General features: G+C 41.3%; 1 protein-coding gene across 7 annotated transcripts in view; it reads right to left on the bottom strand.

Moving 5' to 3' along the window:
• Positions 1–22,766, bottom strand: part of PLS3 (plastin 3) — a 93,296-nt gene that overhangs the window by 11,305 nt on the left and 59,225 nt on the right. For 4 of the 7 annotated variants that reach the window (XM_043570570.1, XM_043570571.1, XM_043570568.1 and 1 more), the window contains 7 exons: positions 20,053–20,216; positions 13,125–13,254; positions 12,753–12,885; positions 9,416–9,497; positions 7,890–8,055; positions 5,342–5,484; positions 2,591–2,686 (listed from right to left, as the gene is read on the bottom strand). In XM_043570570.1, the coding sequence (XP_043426505.1) occupies positions 2,591–2,686; positions 5,342–5,484; positions 7,890–8,055; positions 9,416–9,497; positions 12,753–12,885; positions 13,125–13,254; positions 20,053–20,216 (914 nt within the window). Of the gene's footprint in view, positions 1–2,590; positions 2,687–2,954; positions 2,982–5,341; positions 5,485–7,889; positions 8,056–9,415; positions 9,498–12,752; positions 12,886–13,124; positions 13,255–20,052; positions 20,217–22,766 lie in introns of all 7 variants that reach the window. The other 3 variants (XM_043570567.1, XM_043570566.1, XM_043570565.1) reach the window with 1 other exon arrangement.

Genomic DNA, 22,766 nt, shown 5'->3' with positions numbered 1-22,766 from the left:
TACTTTAATATTGTTTGATTTATGCTATTTACCAGCTTTATCTTAAAATCCCTTCTTCATTGATCACCCTGGCATTCTTAATGAAGCACTGACATAATATTGGAACAGAAGGAAGCTTTAAAATAGATGACAACCAAAAACTTAAATAGTCAAATATACGATAGTGAAATAAAAATAATCAAATCAAAAAAATATATATATGCAAAAATAACTTCAGCTCCTATCTCACACTATATTCAAAATTAACTCCAAACATATATTTCTAAATGCAAAAAGCCAAACTCTAAAAACCTCTAGGAGAAAACATAGGAGGAAATACTTGTGACCTTGTATTATGCTAAAATTTCTCAGATACAACATCAAAAGCATGATCCGTAAAAGAAAAATGACTAAATTTGACTTGGCTAAAATTAAGAACGTCTGTTCTTTGAAAAACGTTGGGAGAAAACATTTGCAAATCACATATCCGATAAAGGATTTGTATCCAAAATACATAAAAAACACTCAAAACTTGCTAATAAGAAAACAAACAATGCAATTAAAAATGGACAAAATGTTTGAACAATGACGATACACGGATGGTAAATAGTCACATAAAAATGTTCACCATCACAGGTCACTAGGGAAATACAAGTTAAAACCACAATGACAGATCTTTCAACACCTGTTAGAATGAGCCAAGTTAAAACGGCTAACCACACTGAAGTGTTAGCGAGGACGTGGATGAACTGGAACTTTCATACACTGCTGGTGGCAATGTAAAATGGTACAACCACTTGGGCAAATGAATTGGCAGCTTCTTCAAAAAGTTAACCATCACCAATAACCATACCCCATCACTCAGCCATTTCACTCCTGGGTACTTCCCAAAGAGAAATAAACGCACATATTTACACAGAGACTTCTATATGAATGTTCATAGCAGCTGTAGTTGTAATAGCCCCAAACTGGAAACAATCCAAATGTTCAACAAGTGCGTGGCTTAACAAATTGTGGTATATCCATTCATCGGAATACAATTCAGCCTTTAAGAAGGAATGAATTTATGATACATGTGACAACATGAATGAGTCTCAAAATAATCATGCCAAGCGAAAGGAGCTACACAAAAAAAGAATACATACTACAGGGGTCCATTTATATAAAATTTGCAAATATTCAAACTAATGTAAAGTGAAAGAAAGCAAATGAGCGGTTGCCTGGGAAGAGGGAGTAGGGGAAAGTGGCAGGAAGGAACTATAAAGGATCACGAGCAACCCTGATGTGATAATGGATTTAAAAAAAATCAGTCATCAATGAGGCCCTAAAGAAGGTATAAGGCTGAAAAAGATGAAGAAGGACACGGAACAACAAGGGAAAAGCGTGAGCATGGGCTCAGAGATAAAACTAGTGGGAAACATCGCTGGATAGGAGACCTGGAACAAGACTGTGTAGGGCCTTAAGTGCTGAGCAGAACATTTCGGACTAAAGACTACAGTCAATGGGAATCCTTGAAGGACTCTGAGGAGGGAAGAGACAAAGGAGTGTTTTCAGATCAATCAGGGAAGACTGAATGGAGAAGAGCTGTATCAGAATCAGAATCAGTTAGTATCCTGGTGCCATTTACACAGGCATAAGGTCATCTGGTTAGCCTTCCCAGACAGCTCCCTAGTGCACAGGACAGCCCCTCATCCATACCAAGTGACTGAACCAAAGAGTCTCACATCTAACATACAGACAGAAATACACGTACACAAGTCAGTTACAAGTTCAGTTCTGATAAGGGCAGTGTAAATGGTTTAGACCGTATAATCCACTCAATCCCACTGCATAATAGGGTAGAAATGTGGATTTTCTTTCCTTCTTCTTCTCCTTTTTTTTTTTTTTTTTTTTTAAGTAGGCTTCATGCCCAGCATGGAGCCCAACGCGGGGCTTGAACTCACAAACCGTGAGATCATGACCTGAGCTGAAACCAAGAGTCGGGTGCTTAACTGACCGAGCCACCCAGGTGCCCCCAAATTAGTACAGTGCATCCTATATCTAATAGGTACAAAGAATAAACCAGGCGAACGTAGAAACTTGAGACTAGTCTAGTCCAACTCCTTACTTTATGGATGAGTTAAGTGAGATCCAGTATGGGGAAGAAATGTGTCCAAGGTCACTGGACAAATCAATGACGTAAGCAGGGAACATGTTCCGTGAATGATTCCCCATACTGGATTTCAGGGATCAGCAGTCTGTAAACATAGTCACATTACCCTCAACACAGGAATATTACAGATGCATATATGAACATAGAGTCACTAAATGTCTTACTGTGATTACAATCCAAACACCTGGAAAAGGTTAGTTTCTAACACTTATTTCCTCACCCTCGCTTTGCATATTTTATGCAACCCATATAAACCAACAGCGCCATCACTGTGGAGCTCACTAATAAACTGTCAAAATCAACCAAAGCTAATCTTTCTGCCTTTGAATTACACCCACAGCAATACATTTTAAAGTAACGCTTAAAACTGTCAACACCACCACATGCAATTATAGCAATTCTTGCTGTTTAGAAGAAATGGACAATGCTTTTGTAAGACTGTAGAATTTCAATACTTACGTTGAAACCCGACATGTTAATATCTATCCGTGGTTCCCCTTCTTTTTGTCCTTTTGGTGCAATTTGATTGAGAAGATGGAAATAGGCTTTGGAATCCTACAAGTGAATTGAAAGTTTCAGTGAGATCACATTTACAAAGAATGAATGTATCCTCTTGTCCCATGTTTGTAAGGATATTTGCATTGGATTTTGGGAGAACAGATGGCAGAAATCTCTGCCTTCAAAGCTAACGGATCTTTCCCCCAGAAAAGTCCATCTATCTGGCCTAACGTCTGCCTTGAATATGGATAACTAGATTTTATCATGACTTCACAATTGATTAACATTACCCATAATACTAGTAAACACATAACTAGTTCTGTACCTTCACTGAATTACTGAAGTCAATAAGCTTGGTAGACAAAACAAGCAAGAAAAGAAAGTAGGAGCAGAAATCCAGGAAGCATAGGGAAAGAGAAAATAAACAGGTTACATCATTACAAAACACGATATATACCATAACCTACGGAGAAGAGATTAGCTGTGTTAAAGATGTATTTAGTTGTAGACTTAAATGACCATTCTTAAATGAGTAACACTTGAGTGGGTGAAATAACACATTTAACACTTTGTGACCTGAATATACTTAGCCAAACACGATTTTTCTTTTTAAGCTCCTGAACTCATTTATTGTTTGAATGTTTTCGCTTGGAATTCCAATAATTAAAGCGGTGTTGCTCATATGGGGGTGGGCTGCGTGACTTCGGGCTGTGTGGACACGCCACAGAATACAACTTGAAAACCACAGTACCACCGCAAACAATCAATAAGGGTCCCCAACACACCTGTCAAGTAAACTGCCTTCAGGGGACAGAAACTGCTCACCGCTAGGAAGGTGATCCTTCAATATAGCAGGACTTGGAATTCCTATATAATATTTTTGTAATCAGAAGTGTTAAACATCATGGTAGTAAACTAGAGGATTACTGACCCTTGACGTCCAGACAGGCTCTAAAGGAATGTTCCTCCTAGTAAGTTCTGTAGATTATGTGCACCTTAATCCCCTGGGGGAAGCTGTCCAATATGCAGATTACTGGATCAAAACCCAGACCTACCAAATATGAACCCCTGGGAGTTACCCAGAGCTGCGTCTTAGATGAGCTAAGGCAAGTGAGTTTGACGCATAATGCCATAAATGATGCCAAGAACGGGGAGAATCAGGTGAGTGAAATCCATTTCAGACCAATTCATGAAATGCAAACCCAGATGCTACCATTAGTGGGCATAGGGTTTGCCTCCCTGTAATAGGATATTTACTGTTGCAAAAATGTGTTTGCTCACAATTTCTTTCTAAAGGTGCATAAACAATTCATGATCAAATCCTATGCACTTGAGAACAGGTAAAGAGCAGGCCCAGCATTGTATGTACTATCCTGAAAAGGGCTTTGCACGTGAAAATTGAACTTGAATACGGATAAGTTGGAAGCCCTTTTTCACATTACCGAACAATGCTTTGCTTTTTAAAAAGATTCAAGGCAGGCTTTATTTATTTACTTTTAAACAGGATTTCCTTTTGTACATTTAAAATACATCCCAGAACAGAAAACCCATTTCCAAGTGGTTTTTGAGAGCACATCTAATGCATACGGCAAAAATACACCTGGCCAAACATGTTGTGTAAGTTAAAAGAAGGGATGGGGAACCAGCTGGTCTTACAATTTTGGAGCTATCCTGAAGTTTCACTGATGAAATCAGTATTGCCAATATCCCATCACTTCCTCTCACCGCTGAACGCATTGATGTGACCACAGACTATTGTTTTCATAGCCCTGTGGGTCAGTGACAGCTGGTGAAGATCCTTGAGTTTGTTCCCTGTGTCCCAACGTCTGGATTTTGCAGAGAGTCGAGGCAATTAATGAGGACTCTGTGATATTCACTATGGTAATTGTGGCCCCCTCTCTCTGGGAAGCCAAAGCAACATGTGGTCAAGGACTTGATTTTCTTTTTCTTTTTTTTTTTTTAAGTTTATTTATTTTTGGGAGAGAATGAGAGAGAGAGAGAGAGAGAGAGAGAGAGAGAGAGAGAGAGAGACAGAGAGCACACAAGCCGGGGAGGGACAGAAAGAGAGGGGGACAGAGGACCAGAAGGAGGCTCCGTCCTGTCAGCACAGAGCCCGACGCGGGGCTCGATCTCACAAACCGCGAGATCACGACCTGAGCCGCAGTCGGACCCTTAACCGACTGAGCCACCCAGGCGCCACTTTGCAGGTCTGTTATGTGCCAGGTATCGTGTTAGAGGTGGGATTTAGCAGGAGGGCCCTAGAGCAGGGGCTGAGGTAGGAGACACAGACATATGTTGAGAGCTCATCACTACCCTCCGGAACTCAGTGTCTAATGGTGGGAGCACATGACAGAAGAGAAGCCAAACATGAAAGACGAAGGGGAATCTCGGGGCCCTTTCTCGCTCTTCTAGAGCTATACTAACAGATACACTGAGGTCTGGGAAAGGCAGTTAGGAAGAGGTTAGTCATGGCCCCCCCTTCTATACTCCATGTTTAACAGTAGGAAGAACGTAGAAGTTAGGACTAGAATACTTGTACTCTTTTTCACAGAAGCAGAGCTAGACTTGGGGCTAGTGCTCGGTCCTAGGTTTTGTCTCTTACTGAAAACTACCATCGGGGCCAAGGGCCAACAAGGCCTGGTGATATACTGGCAGAATTCCCTCGCTGCTCATCACGTCGCCCAAGAGTGTGATCGTTCTCTGCACCGTTACCTTGATGTCAGCACTAAAGTTGTTGATTTTTTGCCAGCCCGAGTTTTCCAAATGAAAGTTGGCCCATCTAAGCAGAAGCTCTTCTGGAGACAGTTTCATGAGCTCCTCCAAAGTCTCCCCATCTCGAAGTAAGGCGGCCAAGGCTATAAGGAAAAAAACCCCCCCAACCGATATGTTATCTGACAACGGTCATTGTAAGTTCATTTGGTCTTCTGACGCTCTGTGAAGTAATGGACGTGCAAAAACTAGCATGACCTAGGTCCTCAGTTTTAGGTACGGGGAGTCTAATGAAAGATAAATACAGAAGTAGATACTTATGCAATGATATAAAGATGCTGTGTTATGAAGATACACAGCAAATACACAATACTATAATGTATTGTTTTTATTATTCTTCACATTCCAAATGGCAAATAAGTTACAGGCTTTTGTAAATGCTTCTTTACTTAATTTAGAGAGAGAGAGAGAGAGAGAATGTGTGTGCAAGCAGGCAAAGAGCAGAGAGAGGGAGAGAGAGAATCCCAAGCAGGCTGTGCACTCAGCCACCCAGGCACCCCAAGTTACAGTTTTTGAAACATTTTTACATTATGTCATATACTTACCTAAACTGTCCTTGTTTAATAATATTAAAATCAGAGATTGGGGGAAGGATGTTAAAAATATTGGAGCCTTTATACTTAACCTTTTGACTACAGGAGTACAGGAACACTACAGTATTCATATTTATTTTTTATTTTTTTAGTGTTTATTTTTGAGAGAGAGAGATAGAGTGCAAGTGGGGGAGGGGTGGAGAGAGGGGGAGACACAGAACCCAAAGCAGGCTCCAGGCTCTGAGCTGTCAGCACAGAGCCCGACGTGGGGCTTGAACTCATGAACTGTGAGATCAGGACCTGAGCTGAAGTCGGACACTTAACTGACTTGAGCCACCCAGGCGTCCTGGTATTCATATTTAAGTATAGTTAACTTACTCCTGAAGGGTTAAATATGGTTTTTAAAAAATATTTGTACTTTTTTAAAAAAGTAATCTCTACACCCAACATGGGGCTCAAACTCACAACCCCCAAACCAAGACTTGTATGCTCTACAGACTGAGCCAGCCAGGTGCCTGGGTTAAATCTATTTTTAATGGGATATAATTCAACTTTACATTTTCTATAGCACCTAACATGTAAAAGCCCCTCAATTATTATTTTTTTAGAGATGAATGGGTGTTTTTTTTATGCTTATTTATTTTTGAGAGAGAGAGAGAGAGAGAGAGAGAGAGAGAGAGAGAGAACGAAGGGGCAGAGAGAGGGAGACACAGAATCCAAAGCAGGCTCCAGGCCCTGAGCTGTCAGCACAGAGCCCGATGTGGGGCTTGAACCCACGAACTGCGAGATCATGACCTGAGCCAAAGTCGGATGCCCAACCGACTGAGCCACCCAGGCACCCCACCGCTCAATTATTTTTTGTTGTTGAATGAAATGTGTAGAAGAAGCCAAAGGTTTTTGGTAAATATTCCCTCAGGGAATAGAAGCAGGGGTGTCTGCATAGAGAACCATCTAAATTTTAGCACTGTTTTAGGAGTACGTCACGCAGCCTAATGCAATTATTACCTCCCATAAGATAAAAGGAGGTTTATATTGAACAAGAAGACTGAAATTGCCTGATTTCTGAAGAGGTCTAAGTAATGCTTTTATCAGGCCAGTTTCATCTTTCACGGACTCTGCTTCATGCCATGTCACTTTGACCCTGAGGGATTGAAGCAAGGGCAGAGGCTGCATGGTCACTTGTCCAGGACCCTCCGTTGGCTCCCCATCTCCACCAAGTCAAAGGCTAGAAAGGATTAAACACCATGACATCTATGCACCTGAGACCTTGGCAAAGAAGAGTCATTTGATCTATTACACAAGCCGATGTAATTTTATTTTGTCGTCCTCTTTTCCTTTTTGAACAGACTTCAACTCCTTTAATAAGACAAACACCACGGTGAAGGTGGCTAGCAGCAAGAGGAATTATATTTGTTCAAATATAGGTACCTTGGAGTGGACCAAAAGAGAAAGTGTAATGGTGTCCAAAGTGGCCAAAAAGTCTTACGATGGATGAATGTGCAAAATGAGACGGCCGACAAACAGTCTGGGACTTTGAAACTGCTGAGAACCCCAAATATATATTCCCCAGAAGTCACTAGGATTGAGAGACTGATTTCTGGAATAAAATAGGAATATTTGGAGCGGTGCTTCATATTTTAATTTAGCTTTACAGGAAGAGGGTCATGTGTAAGAAGGATGATGCTTCTGCTGGTTCAGAACATATGCGACCATCAAGGGCAGGTTGGCATAGTTCTGAAGAGATCTAAATCAGCGAGAGAATAGAAAAAGCACTAAAAATAATACTAAAGAAGAAAAGTTGTAATCAGGCTGTTTTCCTGAATAACACTATAACATTACCTTCTGTTAATTCTAGTTATCGTCTAATCACCTCAATTAAATGAAAGCACAACAGTCTGCATGACTAGGAACAAAATAACCAATAAACAACTTTCAAAATAGTGACGATGTTCCATTACCTTCATTCCTGCTTAATTCAATGTCGGCGAACAAACCGATCTTAATGATCTGCCAGAGCAGTCCCAAAACCAGATGGGGTTTCCCAGCCCGCAAATCCTCTGCACCGATGTTCACAACGTGACACCCAATGGCAGAAGCAGAGTTCAGTGCCAAGTTCAAGTTTTCCTGCAAGACAGCCAGTTTATACATTTGCTTCTTGACCTTTCCATTTTTTAGGCGTCTACACCCTTCACTGAAAATAATGCTCAACGAGGAAATGAGTTTCAGCCATACAGGATCCATAGAAAACAAACTCCAGACAACAAATTCCAGACTTTGGCGTTAAAAGCCCAGCTATAACAAATCTCATCCTTATAGTTATTGTCCTTTCCAGAATTCTATGGGAAGTTAACGTGGTATTTTAATTTGGTCTCTTCTTTGGTCCTTTCTCACAAAAGGAAATGGACGAGAGACGTAGAATCAGTATATCCATGTGAGTTAAGTGTTGCATTTTTTTAAGACTGTATTTTTTAAATTTTTTACTTATTTTTTAAATTTACATCCAAGTTAGTTAGCATATAGTGCAACACTGATTTGAGGGGTAGACTCCTTAATGCCCCCTACCCATTTAGCCCATCCCCCCTCCCATCACCCTTCCAGTAACCCTCTGTTTGTTCTCCATATTTAAGAGTCTCTTCTGTTTTGTCCTCCCCCCCCCCCCGTTTTTATATTAGTTTTGCTTCCCTTCCCTTATGTTCGTCTGTTTTGTATCTTAAACTCCTCATGAGTGGAGTCATATGATATTTGTCTTTCTCTAATTCCGCTTAGCATAATCCCCTCTAGATCCATCCACGTAGTTGCAAATGGCAAGATTTCATTCTTTTTGATTGCTGAGTAATACTCCACTGTATATATATACCACATCTTCTTTATCCATTCATGCACTGATGGACATTTGGGCTTTTAAGATTGTATTTTTAAGGAATCTCAACACTCAACACCGGGCTGAAACTTACAACCCCGAGATCAATAGTCGCATGCTCTACTGACTGAGCCAGCCAGGTGTCCCAACTGTTGGGTTTCTCAACTTACCTAAACGAGGTCTATCCCACGTACCTGAAAAAGTTCTAGAGGTTTCAAGCTCCACATCCCAAGAGGTGCTCTTGCCTGAGGGAATTTTGTTATCTAACAGGGTAATACTCACTTGATAGAAAGGGAAAATGCTCCATTCCTTAAGCATGCTAATTGACTAAGAGCTTAAATATTTTTTCTTTATTTCTGCATGCTTGCACACAGTATGTAATGAAAAGAATATAGGGCTTTGGAGTTGGACCTGGATTTGAACTTCAGTTCCAACATTAAACTTGGACAAGCTCAGAAGCCTTTTAGAGTCCCAGCTCTCCTCTGTCAAATCTGGATAATGGTCCTCAACTCAAGAGTTGTTATAAGAATTACATGGGAAGATACACAGGGCAGAACCTATGGTCTACAGAATAGGTCCTCACATGGCAGTTTCCCTGAAGAGGACAGGAAGACCAATGCGCACCTGAATGATGAAGGGCGTAAGTTTCTTCTTGTTGATGGCCCTTTCATCAATTGTATCAGGAACTGAAAGGTTGATCATTTTACTGAAACAAAAATTAAACAAGGAGTTGGTTGACTTTTAAAGAGCCTGTAAACATCACAATATTTTAAGGCTTATCCCAAAACGCCACTCATGTGTAATCTGAAAACGATACATGCAATATGTGACTTTCATCATGTTGATCACACAAGAAAAACTATACATGTGAAAAACTCAAGTTGAAACAAAAGACCAACGTGTTTGGTCCAGTAGCTGGGTATTTCTGAGTTGGGCATGGGGGCATACTCTCTCATTTAAATTTTTTGTATTTTCCACATTATTTTATAAGAATAAATAATTTGGATAGTGAAAAAAAAACCTTACTAAATAACTTAAAAAAATTTTTAATGTTCATTTATTTTTGAGAGAAAAAGAGACAGAGCACAAGTGGGAGGGGGTCAGAGAGAGAGGGAGACACAGAATCTGTAACAGGCTCCAGGCTCTGAGCGGTCAGCGCAGAGCCCGACGCGGGGCTCGAACCCATGCACCACGAGCTCATGACCTGAGCCAAAGTTGGATGCCCCACCGGCTGAGCCACCCAGGCACCCCCCATAAGCATTTTTAATTGCATTTTACATACAAGTAGCTTTTACTAATATTTAAAAAATTAATTAGACATAGCACAGAATACTAGATCATTTAAAATAGACAAACTCTTGGATCATCTAGACTAGCGTTTCTCAACTCTTGACTATGTATTAGAATTTATCTGTTGTTTTTGAGGGGGGCGGAGAGGCAGAGAGAGAGGGAGACACAGGATCCAAAGCAGGATCCAGGCTCTGATCTGTCAGCACAGAGCCTGATGCAGGGCTTGAACCCATGAGCTGTGACATCATGACCTGAGCCAAAGTCGTACTCTTAACTGACTGAGCCACCCAGGCACCCCCTGAATAAATTTTAAAAACAGATAAAACCCCACACTGAAATTCTGTCTCTTCTAGATTGTGTAATTCACAATTAAAAACGACCATTTATTGGGGCACCTGGGTGGCTCAGTCAGTTAAGCGACTGACTACGGCTCAGGTCATGATCTCACAGTTTGTGAGTTCGAGCCCCGCGTCCGGCTCTGTGCTGACAGCTCAGAGCCTGAAGCCTGCTTCAGATTCTGTGTCTCCCCCTCTCTCTACCCCTTCCCTGTTCAGGCTCTGTGTCTCTCTGTCTCTCAATGATAAATAAACGTTTATTTTTTTTTTAATTTTTTTTTTAACGTTTATTTATTTTTGAGACAAAGAGAGACAGAGCATGAACAGGGGAGGAGCAGAGAGAGAGGGAGACACAGAATCCGAAACAGGCTCCAGGCTCTGAGCTGTCAGCACAGAGCCCGACGCGGGGCTTGAACTCACGGACCGTGAGATTGTGACCTGAGCCGAAGTCGGACGCTTAACCAACCGAGCCACCCAGGCGCCCCTAAATAAACGTTTAAAAAGATTAAAAAAATAATTTTAAAAAATGACCATTTATTCACAAGGAGGTAAATTTGTTGAGCATGAGATTCTTTCATTCACCATATTTACTGAGCGCCTTAATGATGAGTTAGGCACTACATTTGGTGCTAATTCAGTGGTGAGAGAAAGGAAGGTTCTGCTAATTAGACAAGAATCTAGGACTTTGGAAGAATCTCATCTGGTAAAATTTGGACTGAGATGCTAACATTTTAGATGTTTATAAACACTGCCTTAAAACATGTTATTCTGCACAGGGAAAACCATGCTTCTTTCCATGTAAAATTTCAATATGAAATAAATAGCATCATGTGATTATTTCTCTGTATTAAAACACAGGGGGCATTATTTCTTTAGTGCCTATATACAGACAGAAGAGGGGCTCTCTTACGGTGTTTAAAAACATTTCTTTATTTACTTATTTATATTTGAGAGAGAGAGAGTGCGAGCGGGGAAGGGGCCGAGAGAGAGAGAATCTTAAGCAGGTTCCATGCCCAGCACAGAGCCCGAGGTGGGGCTTGATCTCCCAACCCTGAGATCATGACCTGGGCCGAAAGCAAGAGTCCCATGCTCCACCGACTGAGCCACCCAGGCGCCCCTTCTTACTTTTTTATTTTTTATTATTTATTTATTTATTTGTTTATTTATTTATTTATTTTTTAACGTTTATTTATTTTTGAGACAGAGAGAGACAGAGCATGAACAGGGGAGGAGCAGAGAGAGAGAGGGAGACACAGAATCTGAAACGGGCACCAGGCTCTGAGCTGTCAGCACAGAGCCCAACGTGGGGCTTGAACTCACAGACCGTGAGATCATGACCTGAGCCAAAGTCGGACGCTTAACCGACTGAGCCACCCAGGTGCCCCCCCCCCCTTTTTTTTTTTAAAAGAAATGTTAAAAATTTTTTACTTTTGAGAGAGAGAGAGACAGAGTGTCAGCCAGGGAGGGGCAGAGAGAGAGGGAAGCAGAATCTGAAGCAGGGCTCACACCCATGAACCATGAGATCATGACCTGAGCCAAAGTCAGAGGGTTAACTGACTGAGCCACCCGGGCGCCCCCTGGAGCACGCTCTTAGCCATCATGCCTCACTGCTTCAACAGAGTCCATCAACCGACAAAGTGTTGGTAATCTTACATCCTTTCTGCCAAGATACTGCTGCCTCTGGGGCAGCAGGAAGAACACCCACATTTTTCAGAAGTAAGTAATTGGAGAGTGAGAACTGGAGAGGAGTGTCGCTTCTTTTTTTCGAAGCCACGGTACTTTAGAAATAAGTGGACACCGACATACTGAAGTCCAGCAAAGCTGGTCATGGTCTGCTTGCTCAAGTGATGAGAAGAAGCTGGAAGCTGATGGCTTCTTTATAAAGTGGTCCCCACTCTAAATGACTGAGTTTTAGATTCATATTTTGGTGTTCCTTTCTCAGACACGCTCAGAGATGAAGTGGGGGAGAGCCCTGACAATGTTTTTAATCACTTTTTTAAGTTTCTTTCTTTCTTTCTTTAGAGAGAGAGAGAAAGAGAGAGAGAGAGCGCATGCGTGGGGAAGAGGCAGAAAGACAGGGAGAGAGAGAATCCCAAGCAGGCTCTGCGCTAATGGCCAGAGCCCGAAATGAGGCTCAAAACCCAAAAACCAGGAGACTGTGACCTGAGTCGAAATCAAGAGTCGGACCCTTAACCGACTGAGCCACCCAGGCGCCCCTGAGCCGAGACAACTGTCAATTCTAGTTATTTCCCAATGTCAAGCATCCAGAAACAGATATATCAATCATGTGGAAGACTGTTTGGGAAGCCTGGATATCAAATCAACCAACATCTTACCAAAGCACAATTCCGTCACCAACCGCTTTGAACAGGTCGTCGGTGTTTGGGTTCATTGGTATAACGTGTCTGCAATCGGGATCATTTTCCAAAGCTTTGTTTATCCAGTTAACAAAAGCGTATTTTTCTTCCTCTAGAATTACGTTGAATAACAAGAAATTATTACTTATAGCATCTCTCGCAGGCTACAGTAAATAGTCATAATGCCTTTATGGCAAGAATTGATCCCGAGTTGAATACAGGCCACAAAGTGCTTCCACTGTATTCTTAATTAGGAGGCAATGTTCTTCTCGGTCCCCTCCTTGGCGTTACAGCATGCATTCTACTTAGTTCATTGTGTTAGCCTAACACGGGCGAAACTATTACTATTACCTGAGTAAGAATGCTGTGTTCCTTCACTGGAAAGCTCTGAAGTGCCGCCCAGAGCACAAATCCCTTCTTTCCTGTTGATCGCTTTGCGGAAGGTTTTGGCAATATCACTGCTTTTTACCTCCTGGAAAATCTATTAATGAAAATAACATCGTTAATTCGCGATTCATTTTAAATCAGGCACGAGGAGCAGCCCATCCCTCTTCTTTCACACTGCGATCAGCTGCATGGTCCCACACAGGTGCCGAGTGTTAAAGGCCACGGAACACTGCGCTCGAGTTTTGAAGCTGGTAAATGAGTACTACGATACTGAGAATGAAGCCAGAGGCAACTGCACACACTTGTGGAAAACGTTAAGTGCCCCATGCATTGAATCCGCTTTAAGCCGAAAACTGGCGTGGTTCAAAAGCATACATAAATCTGTTAATTTTCTACCAACAAGTGAGCCTTTGTTCGTTCCCTGGAGAGAAAAGGCTGAGGGATCTATCTCCCTTCTTTTTTTTTTTTTTTTTTTTCAACTTTTTATTTATTTTTGGGACAGAGAGAGAGAGAGCATGAACGGGGGAGGGGCAGAGAGAGGGAGACACAGAATCAGAAACAGGCTCCAGGCTCCGAGCCATCAGCCCAGAGCCCGACGCGGGGCTCGAACTCACGGAGCGCGAGATTGTGACCTGGCTGAAGTCGGACGCTTAACCGACTGCGCCACCCAGGCGCCCCTATCTCCTTCTTTAACCACAATTCTTAGTGCAAAGAAAGGTGAAGTTTTTAGGACTCAACTCCCCCCCACCCCCAAACACACACACACACACACACACACACACACACACACACACACACACACACCTTTTTGGATACAATGGTAAGGGCTTGTTCAATCAAAGTTTACAGAGTAATAAGGTGAAAGAATGCATTCAGTTGGCAGCAAAGAGACGACTATGGAGAATGAACACAAAAAAGGAGCATGGCTAACAAAATTAACGTGTACATTCTAATTATACAAGAGCAGGTAGTAACAAAGCTTCATTTCACACCCTACCCTAATCGCCTGATTGAATGGACATTCTAAAGGACTACCTGTATATGTCTATTTATTTATTTTTAAGTGTTTATTTATTTTGGGAAAGAGATAGTGAACTAGTGGGGGAGAGGCGAAGAGGGAGAGAGAGAGAATCCCAAGCAGGCTCCACGCTGCCAGCACAGAGCCCGACATGGGGCGCGATCCCACGAACCGCGAGATCAGGACCTGAGCGGAAATCAAGAGTCGGACACTCAATGGATTGAGCCATCCAGGTGCCCAGGACTATCTGTATATTTTTAAAGACTGGAACTCCCCTAGGCCCAAATTTGTTCCTGATCTACCAATGCACATGGCCCAAGTAGCCACCTCCAATAAAATGAGAGCACGACATAGCATCTTCATAAAAATTTCTTTAAAAGGTGTTTACAACACGTTAAGTGGACTTACAGAAAGAAACGTATGACCCTAATGGAAAAGTTGCTCAACAAACAGAAAAGAAGTCAAAGGCCTTTGGCATTATTGACAAGTACACACACACACACACACACACATACATACATACATACACACAGCACATCTCAGGAGGTACAGCCTGTGTTTGAAGTTCATAGACCAGGATCACGATATCTAGCAGTTCAGGTTGTATCTGTGAAAGCAGGCAAGAGGAGAAGTTTTAAATCCAGCTCCCTGTGCCATTAACCAAGTCCTGGTTTTGCACAAGACAGTGTCGGGCCAAAAGCGGGGAGGGCCTTTTGATATTTAGATTTTCCAGAAGGGCACCTTTTTGTCATTAATTCACTAATCTATTAATCCAAATCGGAGAGAGTGACTTTTTTGTAACTGGTGTAAAAGTTGTAGGTATTGTTGGTGGGCCTGTCACAACGTCATGCTTTCCTCTTAGCCTTTCTAAGATCCTGACTCTCCTTGGACTTACAAACCCAATTTTATTTAGGAAAATAGCTAGGAAGCAGTTAAGTTCCACAAAATCGAGCTTACTCAGTTTCCAGAGCTGTGAGGGTTTTTTTTTTTTTTTTTTGCTCTAACTGTAATTTCTTGAGGTAGAGTTTTGTTATTTCTTTAATTTAAAAATTTGTAATCAATTAATTTTTTTTTTTGAGAGACAGAGAGCGCACATGTGAGCAGGGGAGGGACAGAGAGGGAGGGAGAGGGGGAAGAGAATTTTAGCAGGCTCCATGCCTGGAGTCCCACAAGGGGCTCAATCTCGTGAACCCTGAGATCACGACCTGAGCCGAAATCAAGAGTCAGATGCTTACCAACTGAGCCACCCAGGCGTCCCTATTTTTACGTTTTTAAAGATTTTATTTTTTAAGAAATCTCTACACCCAACATGGGGCTCCAACTCACAATCCTAAGATCAAGAGTCGCATGTTCTGCCGAGTGAGCCAAACAGGCACCCCTCTCGACATAGAATTTTAGAACGAGTATGCACACAACCAACAAAATCACTTTTCCTCCTTTCTGGCCATTATACTGACTCCTACTAAGTACCAGTAGCATAGAGCTGATTACTCATGCACTCTGGATAATTTCTGAATTATTGAAGTTATTTTTATGTACAATCTAATTTTTTAAGTCCAACTTTAATTTCATTTACCTCAATTTCACAGCCAAGATCATACAACAAAATGGCGACCAGCCATTATCAAAGGGCGACCGACCCCCTTTGATAACAATATATCTACTCAGCAAAAACATAATATTTGGGGCACCTGAGTGGCTCAGTCGCTTAAACGTCTGACTTCGGCTCCGGTCATGATCTCACCCGTTGGTGAGTTTGAGCCCCGCATCGAGCTCTGTGCTGAGAGCTCAGAGTCTTCAGATTCTGTGACTCCCTCTCCCTCTTTCCCTCCCCTACTCACTCTCCTCTCTCTCTCAAAAATAAACAAATATTAAGAAAATAGAAAAAAACCCCAATGTTCACTATTCTACCTCATTCTGAACTCTACTTCATTTAGTAAAACACTATCTAATAAATTAAAATCTGAAATGTGTGCTTTTCCTCATGACCTAAATCACTGGCATGACAAGAAAACATCCAAATCCAAAATGTTACTGCCTCAGAAATGACCTTCGAAGAGTTATTTATTTTTTTTATTGTAACTATTTTTGCCTCAAGGATCATCTGCTTCTAAAAATTCGGTTGAGGGGCGCCTGGGTGGCTCAGTCGTTTGAGTGTCTGACTCTTGATTTCAGCTCAGGTTGTGGGATCTCAGGGTTGTGGGATCAAGCCCCGTGCACGGAGCCTGCTTAAGATTCTCTCTCTGCCCCACTCCCACTCGCACTCTCTCTAAAATAAAACAATAAAAAATAAATATAAAAATTAGGCTGATTTCCATGATCACACTTGCAGCTGAAAAATAAATAAATCCGAATTTATATACATCGCGGAAAAGAGGAATAATATAAATAATGAGTTAACAAAAAGAATGCCTGCTTTATCATATCCTCATGCAATTACTTACGTAGCTCTAGTTAGGCTCACGCTTGGGAACGAAAGCAAAGTTGCGATTAAAAATTAAACTTTCTAATTGCCTTACAAAGGTTATATGACCTTCATCTTCTAAATATTTTTAAATAAATTATCCTAGCCAAGCTCAAATTTTCAGGTTCACGGTATTTTCTTCTGTGCCTTCGAGAAAAAAAAACCAAAAAAACTTTAAAGGGATAATTGAAGATTTACGTATCTTAACACTGCTTCACTGCAGGAGGTGATAACGCTATTTGAGTAGAAGCCCTGGCTTAACAAGAATCTCAGAAATCAGAGATAACACAAGGCCAGCTACTGTCTTCTCAATGAATCTTTTCAAAGCTGCCTGTTGTGATACTAATGAGCTCACTGTTTCGAGCTGTTTTCCCTTGCTGAGGAGGGATGGGCTTTGTCATGCGCGCAGAAGCTCTGGGTGTAAGCTGCTTGCTCTGCTCCTATCCGTCTTTGCGGGTCTCTTATGGACTGTATAACTGTGTCTGATTCCTTTTTAAAGTTTCGTCACCTTTCTAGCTCAGTGCGGGACTAGTGAGTGGCCAGACAAAAGCAATCCAGAGGCATAATGACTGAAGCGGAAGGAAAGATTTCAGAAAGAATTGCAAAATATTGACTGGCTTCCAGGGTTTGAGGCTTGCTTCCAAAGTGTTTCCAAAGTAATACGTTTGAATTTTTCCCTTTGTGTGTGTGTGTGGGGGGGGGGGGATCTGTTGTAAGCCTAAACTTAGTAATAATAGGAAAAGAACACTGGTTGTTTTTTGTTTTTTTTTTAAATAGAAATAGCAACCCCCAACAAGTAATACCTACATAACATTTGCTATATGCCTGGCACTGTTCTAAGCACTTAGGTAAAAGTTATTTAATCTGGCGAGGTCAGCGCTATTAGCAAAAGTCCTAAAACAGGTCAACAACTTATTACCATTATGCAAGACCAAGTTTTTCACTGTGAAAATAAGAGTCTAATGCAGACATCTCTGCTGAAAGAAACTGCCATGCCAGTCTTTTTAAAGATGCAGGGAAAAACCCCACTATAACCTTGTAGGTATAAAAATCCAGTAATTTAGTTTTGAAATACTTAGAAGAAACAAAATCAGAGTATTAAATTTAACTTGAATGTGTGAAGTTTACATATAATCTAGGGACTCTTTTCTGCCTATATATATATATATATATATATATATATATATATTCTTCTCTGAAATTAACATAAACTGATTTTATCTGTAGGCTGGTTTGCAATTAATACCTCTTATGCAGTAATTTAAAAACACCCTAAGATGCACGAACATGTTTATTTCTACTGCTTTATGTTAATACCTGCCAGGAATAACTTGCCTCCTTTTTCATGGATAACTACGATCTACCCATATTTTGACAATTTTTAAGATGTCTCACTGGTGACAAAGCAGATGGAAATGGATAGATATTGGATTGGACATCGATCTTTCAGTACGGTCATGCTGGTATCATTCTGAAACTTCGGGCAAGTTATTTTACTGTCCTTCATATTTCAAATTTCTTCAACAGAAGGGAGCTAACTGGAAAAAGCATTGGTCCCCTGTGTAAAGTCCGGGAAGCTACTTCCTTTTTTCAGGAATCCAGGCTTTTGTTTTTAATTTGAAAAATGAAGGCGTATAAGCATATTGATTCCTTCCAATTTTAAAATGTACATACGAACATAAAATGCGCTCATTAATATTTTTAAAAAATTCCTAGTGATGCCAGAATTATGATGCATATCATTTACTTTTTAAGGATATAGTAAGGTAATCAAACCTCCTCACTTTAAAAGCCCCAAACAGCTGTGCAGAATCTGCCACATTTCAAAATATACAAAATTAAATATTTCCCCGAGGTCATTTTTCTCAAAGACACTTTCATAATTCTATCCTTAATAATACCGGCATGCTGCAAATCTTAATGATTTAGGTCTGCTCTTTCTAGTAGATCAAAATTCTAAGCAGTAAATTCTATCAGAAAATAACCGATCATAGTTAACTACTACTGCTCTATGCTGCTTTAAATTCACAATTCAACATGCAGTTGTAAGGGGAGCACGTTACACATCAGAGGACATGCAACTTACTATTGAACACAGAATTCAAAACAAAAGGCTTTGGCAATAACTGAGGACAAAAACAGTGGGGAGGAAATCAGCATTTCAAAAGAAGTCGGCATGAACGATACCATTATAATTACGACGCATGTCTACATTTTTAAAACAGTAGCACCCCCACAAAATGCTATCAGCTCAGTAGACATCATTACTTAGTCAATTTCCTTCTGGAACACTGACAGTGTTCTAAAGGGGTTCGTTCTAATGGGAGAAAATATACCAGAATTTCACTGGCTACACTGAGCCTCAGTTACCATGGTAAGGGGATAAGAGTGCTAGGAAGTTTGTGATAAACAGGAGGCACGAATTCCCTGTTTGTGATACAGCCTTCAAGTAATAATAAATAAAACCAATAAAATCTTAAAAAAAATTTTTTTTATGCTTATTTATTTTTGAGAGAGAGACGCAGAGTGTGAGTGGGGGAGGAGCAGAGAGAGAGACCAAGAGAGAGAGTCTGAAGCAGACTCCAGGCTCTGAGCTGTCAGCACAGAGCCCGATGCGGGGCTCGAACCCATGAATCATGAGATCATGACCTGAGCCAGTCGGACGTTCAACCGACGGAGCCACCCAGGCGCCCCTAAAACCGATAAAATCTTAATGGCATTCTTAATTGAGGGAAGAGGCAACCGCTATTCTTTAATATACATCTCAAATACTCTGCCAATGAATATGGATGGAAAATGGCCTAGGTAACCTCGCCCACTGGCAGCTAAAGCATCAAGCTTCAATCAGAAGAGCTACGCATACACTCTCCAAGCACGGAGTACAGAACTAGAAACTACGTGCTTGGGACTCAAAAGATACGCTTCTAACTTTTAATTAGCCAAATTATCATCCTTGAGAAAATGGCACACTTAAATACTACCACCGCAAGAGAACGAAACATCTTTTTAATCAGAAAGTTCAACTCAGGAAGCTTCCAAGACTGTGAGTCAGGGTGTAGCGTTAAGATTTGGGAGCACACCGTTCCCCACGGGAGACGGAGCATCTCAAGGGTGGCACGTGGCACCTTGGAAAATGCCCTTTAATGATGCCCCCAAAGGAAACGGTTCGCATTTCACAGCGAGTCGTGAGCTCTGCCTTTGATTCTGTCCGTGTTCTTCTTCTTGATCGGTTTAAGATACTCCGATGGCTAAAAGAACTAACTCGATTTGGTGGGGTGAGAGAAATTGCATTAGTTGTAACAAGACGAATATGGTATATTTAGGGACTTGGGAGGACTTATTACCAGAAAATCCCTCTAGACAAAGGAACAATCATTACTCTGAATAGTGGGGGATCTTCACATACTTACATAAACAAATTCATCGAAACTTATCTTCCCATCTTTATTCCTGTCACCATCCAGCATGAGTTTTTGAATTATTTCTCTCACTTTGTATCCCGGTAATGGCATATTGGCTTCCTTGAAAAGTTCATGAAGTTCATAGTCACAGATGAATCCATTGCTGTTGAGATCTTTGGACGAAGGGAGGGCAGGCGAGGAAGGAGAAAATTTAGGAGAAATAAATTAGTCTGTGAGTATTTTTACCATCAGAGTGTTTTTCTTCATTTGAGACTTGGTTCATAAGCTTGCCTAAATATAGTGTTTGTTCTTGTTACTGTTTGTTATCTACGGTTGTTTAAAAGGGAAATGCAACTTTTAACTCAAAGGGCATGGGTTTACATCATGTTTCCTGTATTTTAAACAGTGTATAAGTAGCTTCACTTACAAATAGTAGCCCTAATATTAACAAAGCATAGTTGTCTCATAAACTTACTTTTAAATCATGAAGCTGACAGGACTTAAAAAAAAAAATAACAGACTCTACACTAAGAAAACGCTGCCATGGCATAAAACAATTTCTACGGTACCTACTTAAAACTTTTATGCCCCTCATTCTTCCATCGGTCCAATAGAATTTTTTATGAATTGATGCTGATTATATTACTTACACAGCACACCTGAAATTCAGCTACCCTCTCCAGTGCCAATTTTTTTCAAGAGTTACTGTAAATAAACATTAATCCAAGACAAATATAGAGCTCATAAAAATAAATGCAGTCCTAAAGTAATGCAAATATTTACCACGATTCTAGAAATAATCTTTTTATCTTTGGGCTAGGACAATTCTAACAGTATGTATCTTAAGTGCCGAAAATATGTATCTTTAGTCTGACACTGTTAAAAATGTGAAAAAAAAACCCTGAGGTGCCTGGGTGGCTCAGTCGGTTGAGTGTCCAACACTTGATTTCCGCTCGCATCATGATCCCAGGGTTGTGGGATTGAGTCCCACATGGGGCTCTGTGCTGAGCAAGGAGCTTGCTTGAGATTCTCCCTCTCTCTCTCTCTCTCTCTCCCTCTGCCCCTCTCCCCAGGTCATGCTCTCTCTCTCTCTCAAAAACAAAAAAAAACAAAAAAAAAAAAAGGGAGTCGGGGGGAGGACTGATGAATGACCAAAAGTTAATTTGCTGGGAAAAAGGGCTAATGTCCTGGGTGTTATAATCACTCGGGCATATTTTTTTTTAACTAAAAAAAAATTGGACTTTCAACAGCAATTTCAAACACCTCCTGTTCAACAATCCTTCTTATTCCTTAGGTCCCCATTGAATTTCATATGTAAATTTAATTATTCTAATAAAAGGATACGATCTCAATAGAGAAATGACTCAAGATGACCACAGCACTGTTCAAGAAAATATACTGGGCAGTTAATTTACTTGATATGTGACTTTATTAAAAAATTTTGTTAATGCTGATGTTTGAGAGAGCAAGAGAGGGAGACAGAGGATCAGAAGCAGGCTCTGTGCCGTTAGCGGGGCTCGAACTCTCAAACCATGAGATCATGACCTGAGCCAAAGTCGGACGCTTAACCATCTGAGCCACCCAGGCGCCCCTCTATCTGACACGTCACTTTAAAACTGTACCAGGTATAGTTCTGGGAATTGGGGCCATCACCACCAACAAAAGAAAGTCCTGCTGTCCAAGGGCTCACATTCTAATGGCAACTAAACAGCAAATAACATGTATCGTGAGGTAGAACTGTAAAATCACGCAATGTAAATAAAGCAGGGTAAGGGGTCGCAGACTGGGGGCTATTTTGCCCCTCGGGGAAACTTCAGAAATGTCTGGAGACGTTTTTGGTTGCTACAACGCGGGGGGGGGGGGGGGGGCAGAGGGAGGGGTAGTGTGAGGGTGCTCCTGGCATCCAGTGTATACAGCCGCCAAATATCCTACAATGCCCATGACCCCCACTCACGATCCAGAATTATGCAGCTCAAAAGGTCAGTGGTCAAGGAGAGCCACTTTGCTGAGGTTATATCTGGATGAAGACCTCTGTGAGGTAAGGGAGGGCATCACGTGGGTATCTGGGGGAAGAGATTTTAGGCAGAGGAAAAAGCACATGCGACATCGGTGATGCGGAAGAATGTCTGGTATGTTGAGAGAACAGTGAGGATCCAGTGTGAGTTGAGCATTTTAATGAAGTGTCCTTCTAGAGTAAGCGAATGACTCTTAAACATAACTAGTACGTTTAAATCCATCACCGAGAGTATGCATACTTCCGAAACGTCATCCTCAAACTACCCAAAACTTCTGAAAATCGTGATTATTTCCTTCCACAAAGGGCACTCAATGTCCCTAGGGCACATCTTTACGTTCTTTGCTTTGAATTGATGAAAGGCCATACATCCAACACTTTATTAGTAAAGTGTTTATATGTAGAAGTCAGTCCAGCAGCAACATCTGCAGTTGCTAAGAAGAACAAAGTAATCCACATGGTACTTTGTGGCAGGGTTTTAGCAATTTTTGATGAATGAAATTCTTGAGTTTAAAGAGACCTCCTCCCATGCACATATCAATCTCTTTCTCCCATTTTCTTTAAAAAGTTAAAATAGAGGGAGACCTGGGTAGCTCAGTCAGTTAAATGTCTGACTCTTGGCTTCGGCTCAGGTCGTGATCTCACGGTTCGTGGGTTTGAGCCCCGCATCGGGCTCCGCGCTGACAGTGCAGAGCCTGCTTGGGATTCT

The sequence above is a fragment of the Prionailurus bengalensis genome, chromosome X (genome assembly GCF_016509475.1).
Source record: "Prionailurus bengalensis isolate Pbe53 chromosome X, Fcat_Pben_1.1_paternal_pri, whole genome shotgun sequence".
Classification (NCBI taxonomy): Eukaryota; Metazoa; Chordata; class Mammalia; order Carnivora; family Felidae; genus Prionailurus; species Prionailurus bengalensis.
Note: the sequence above shows the minus strand (reverse complement) of the source record. Positions and strands in the feature narration are given on the sequence as shown.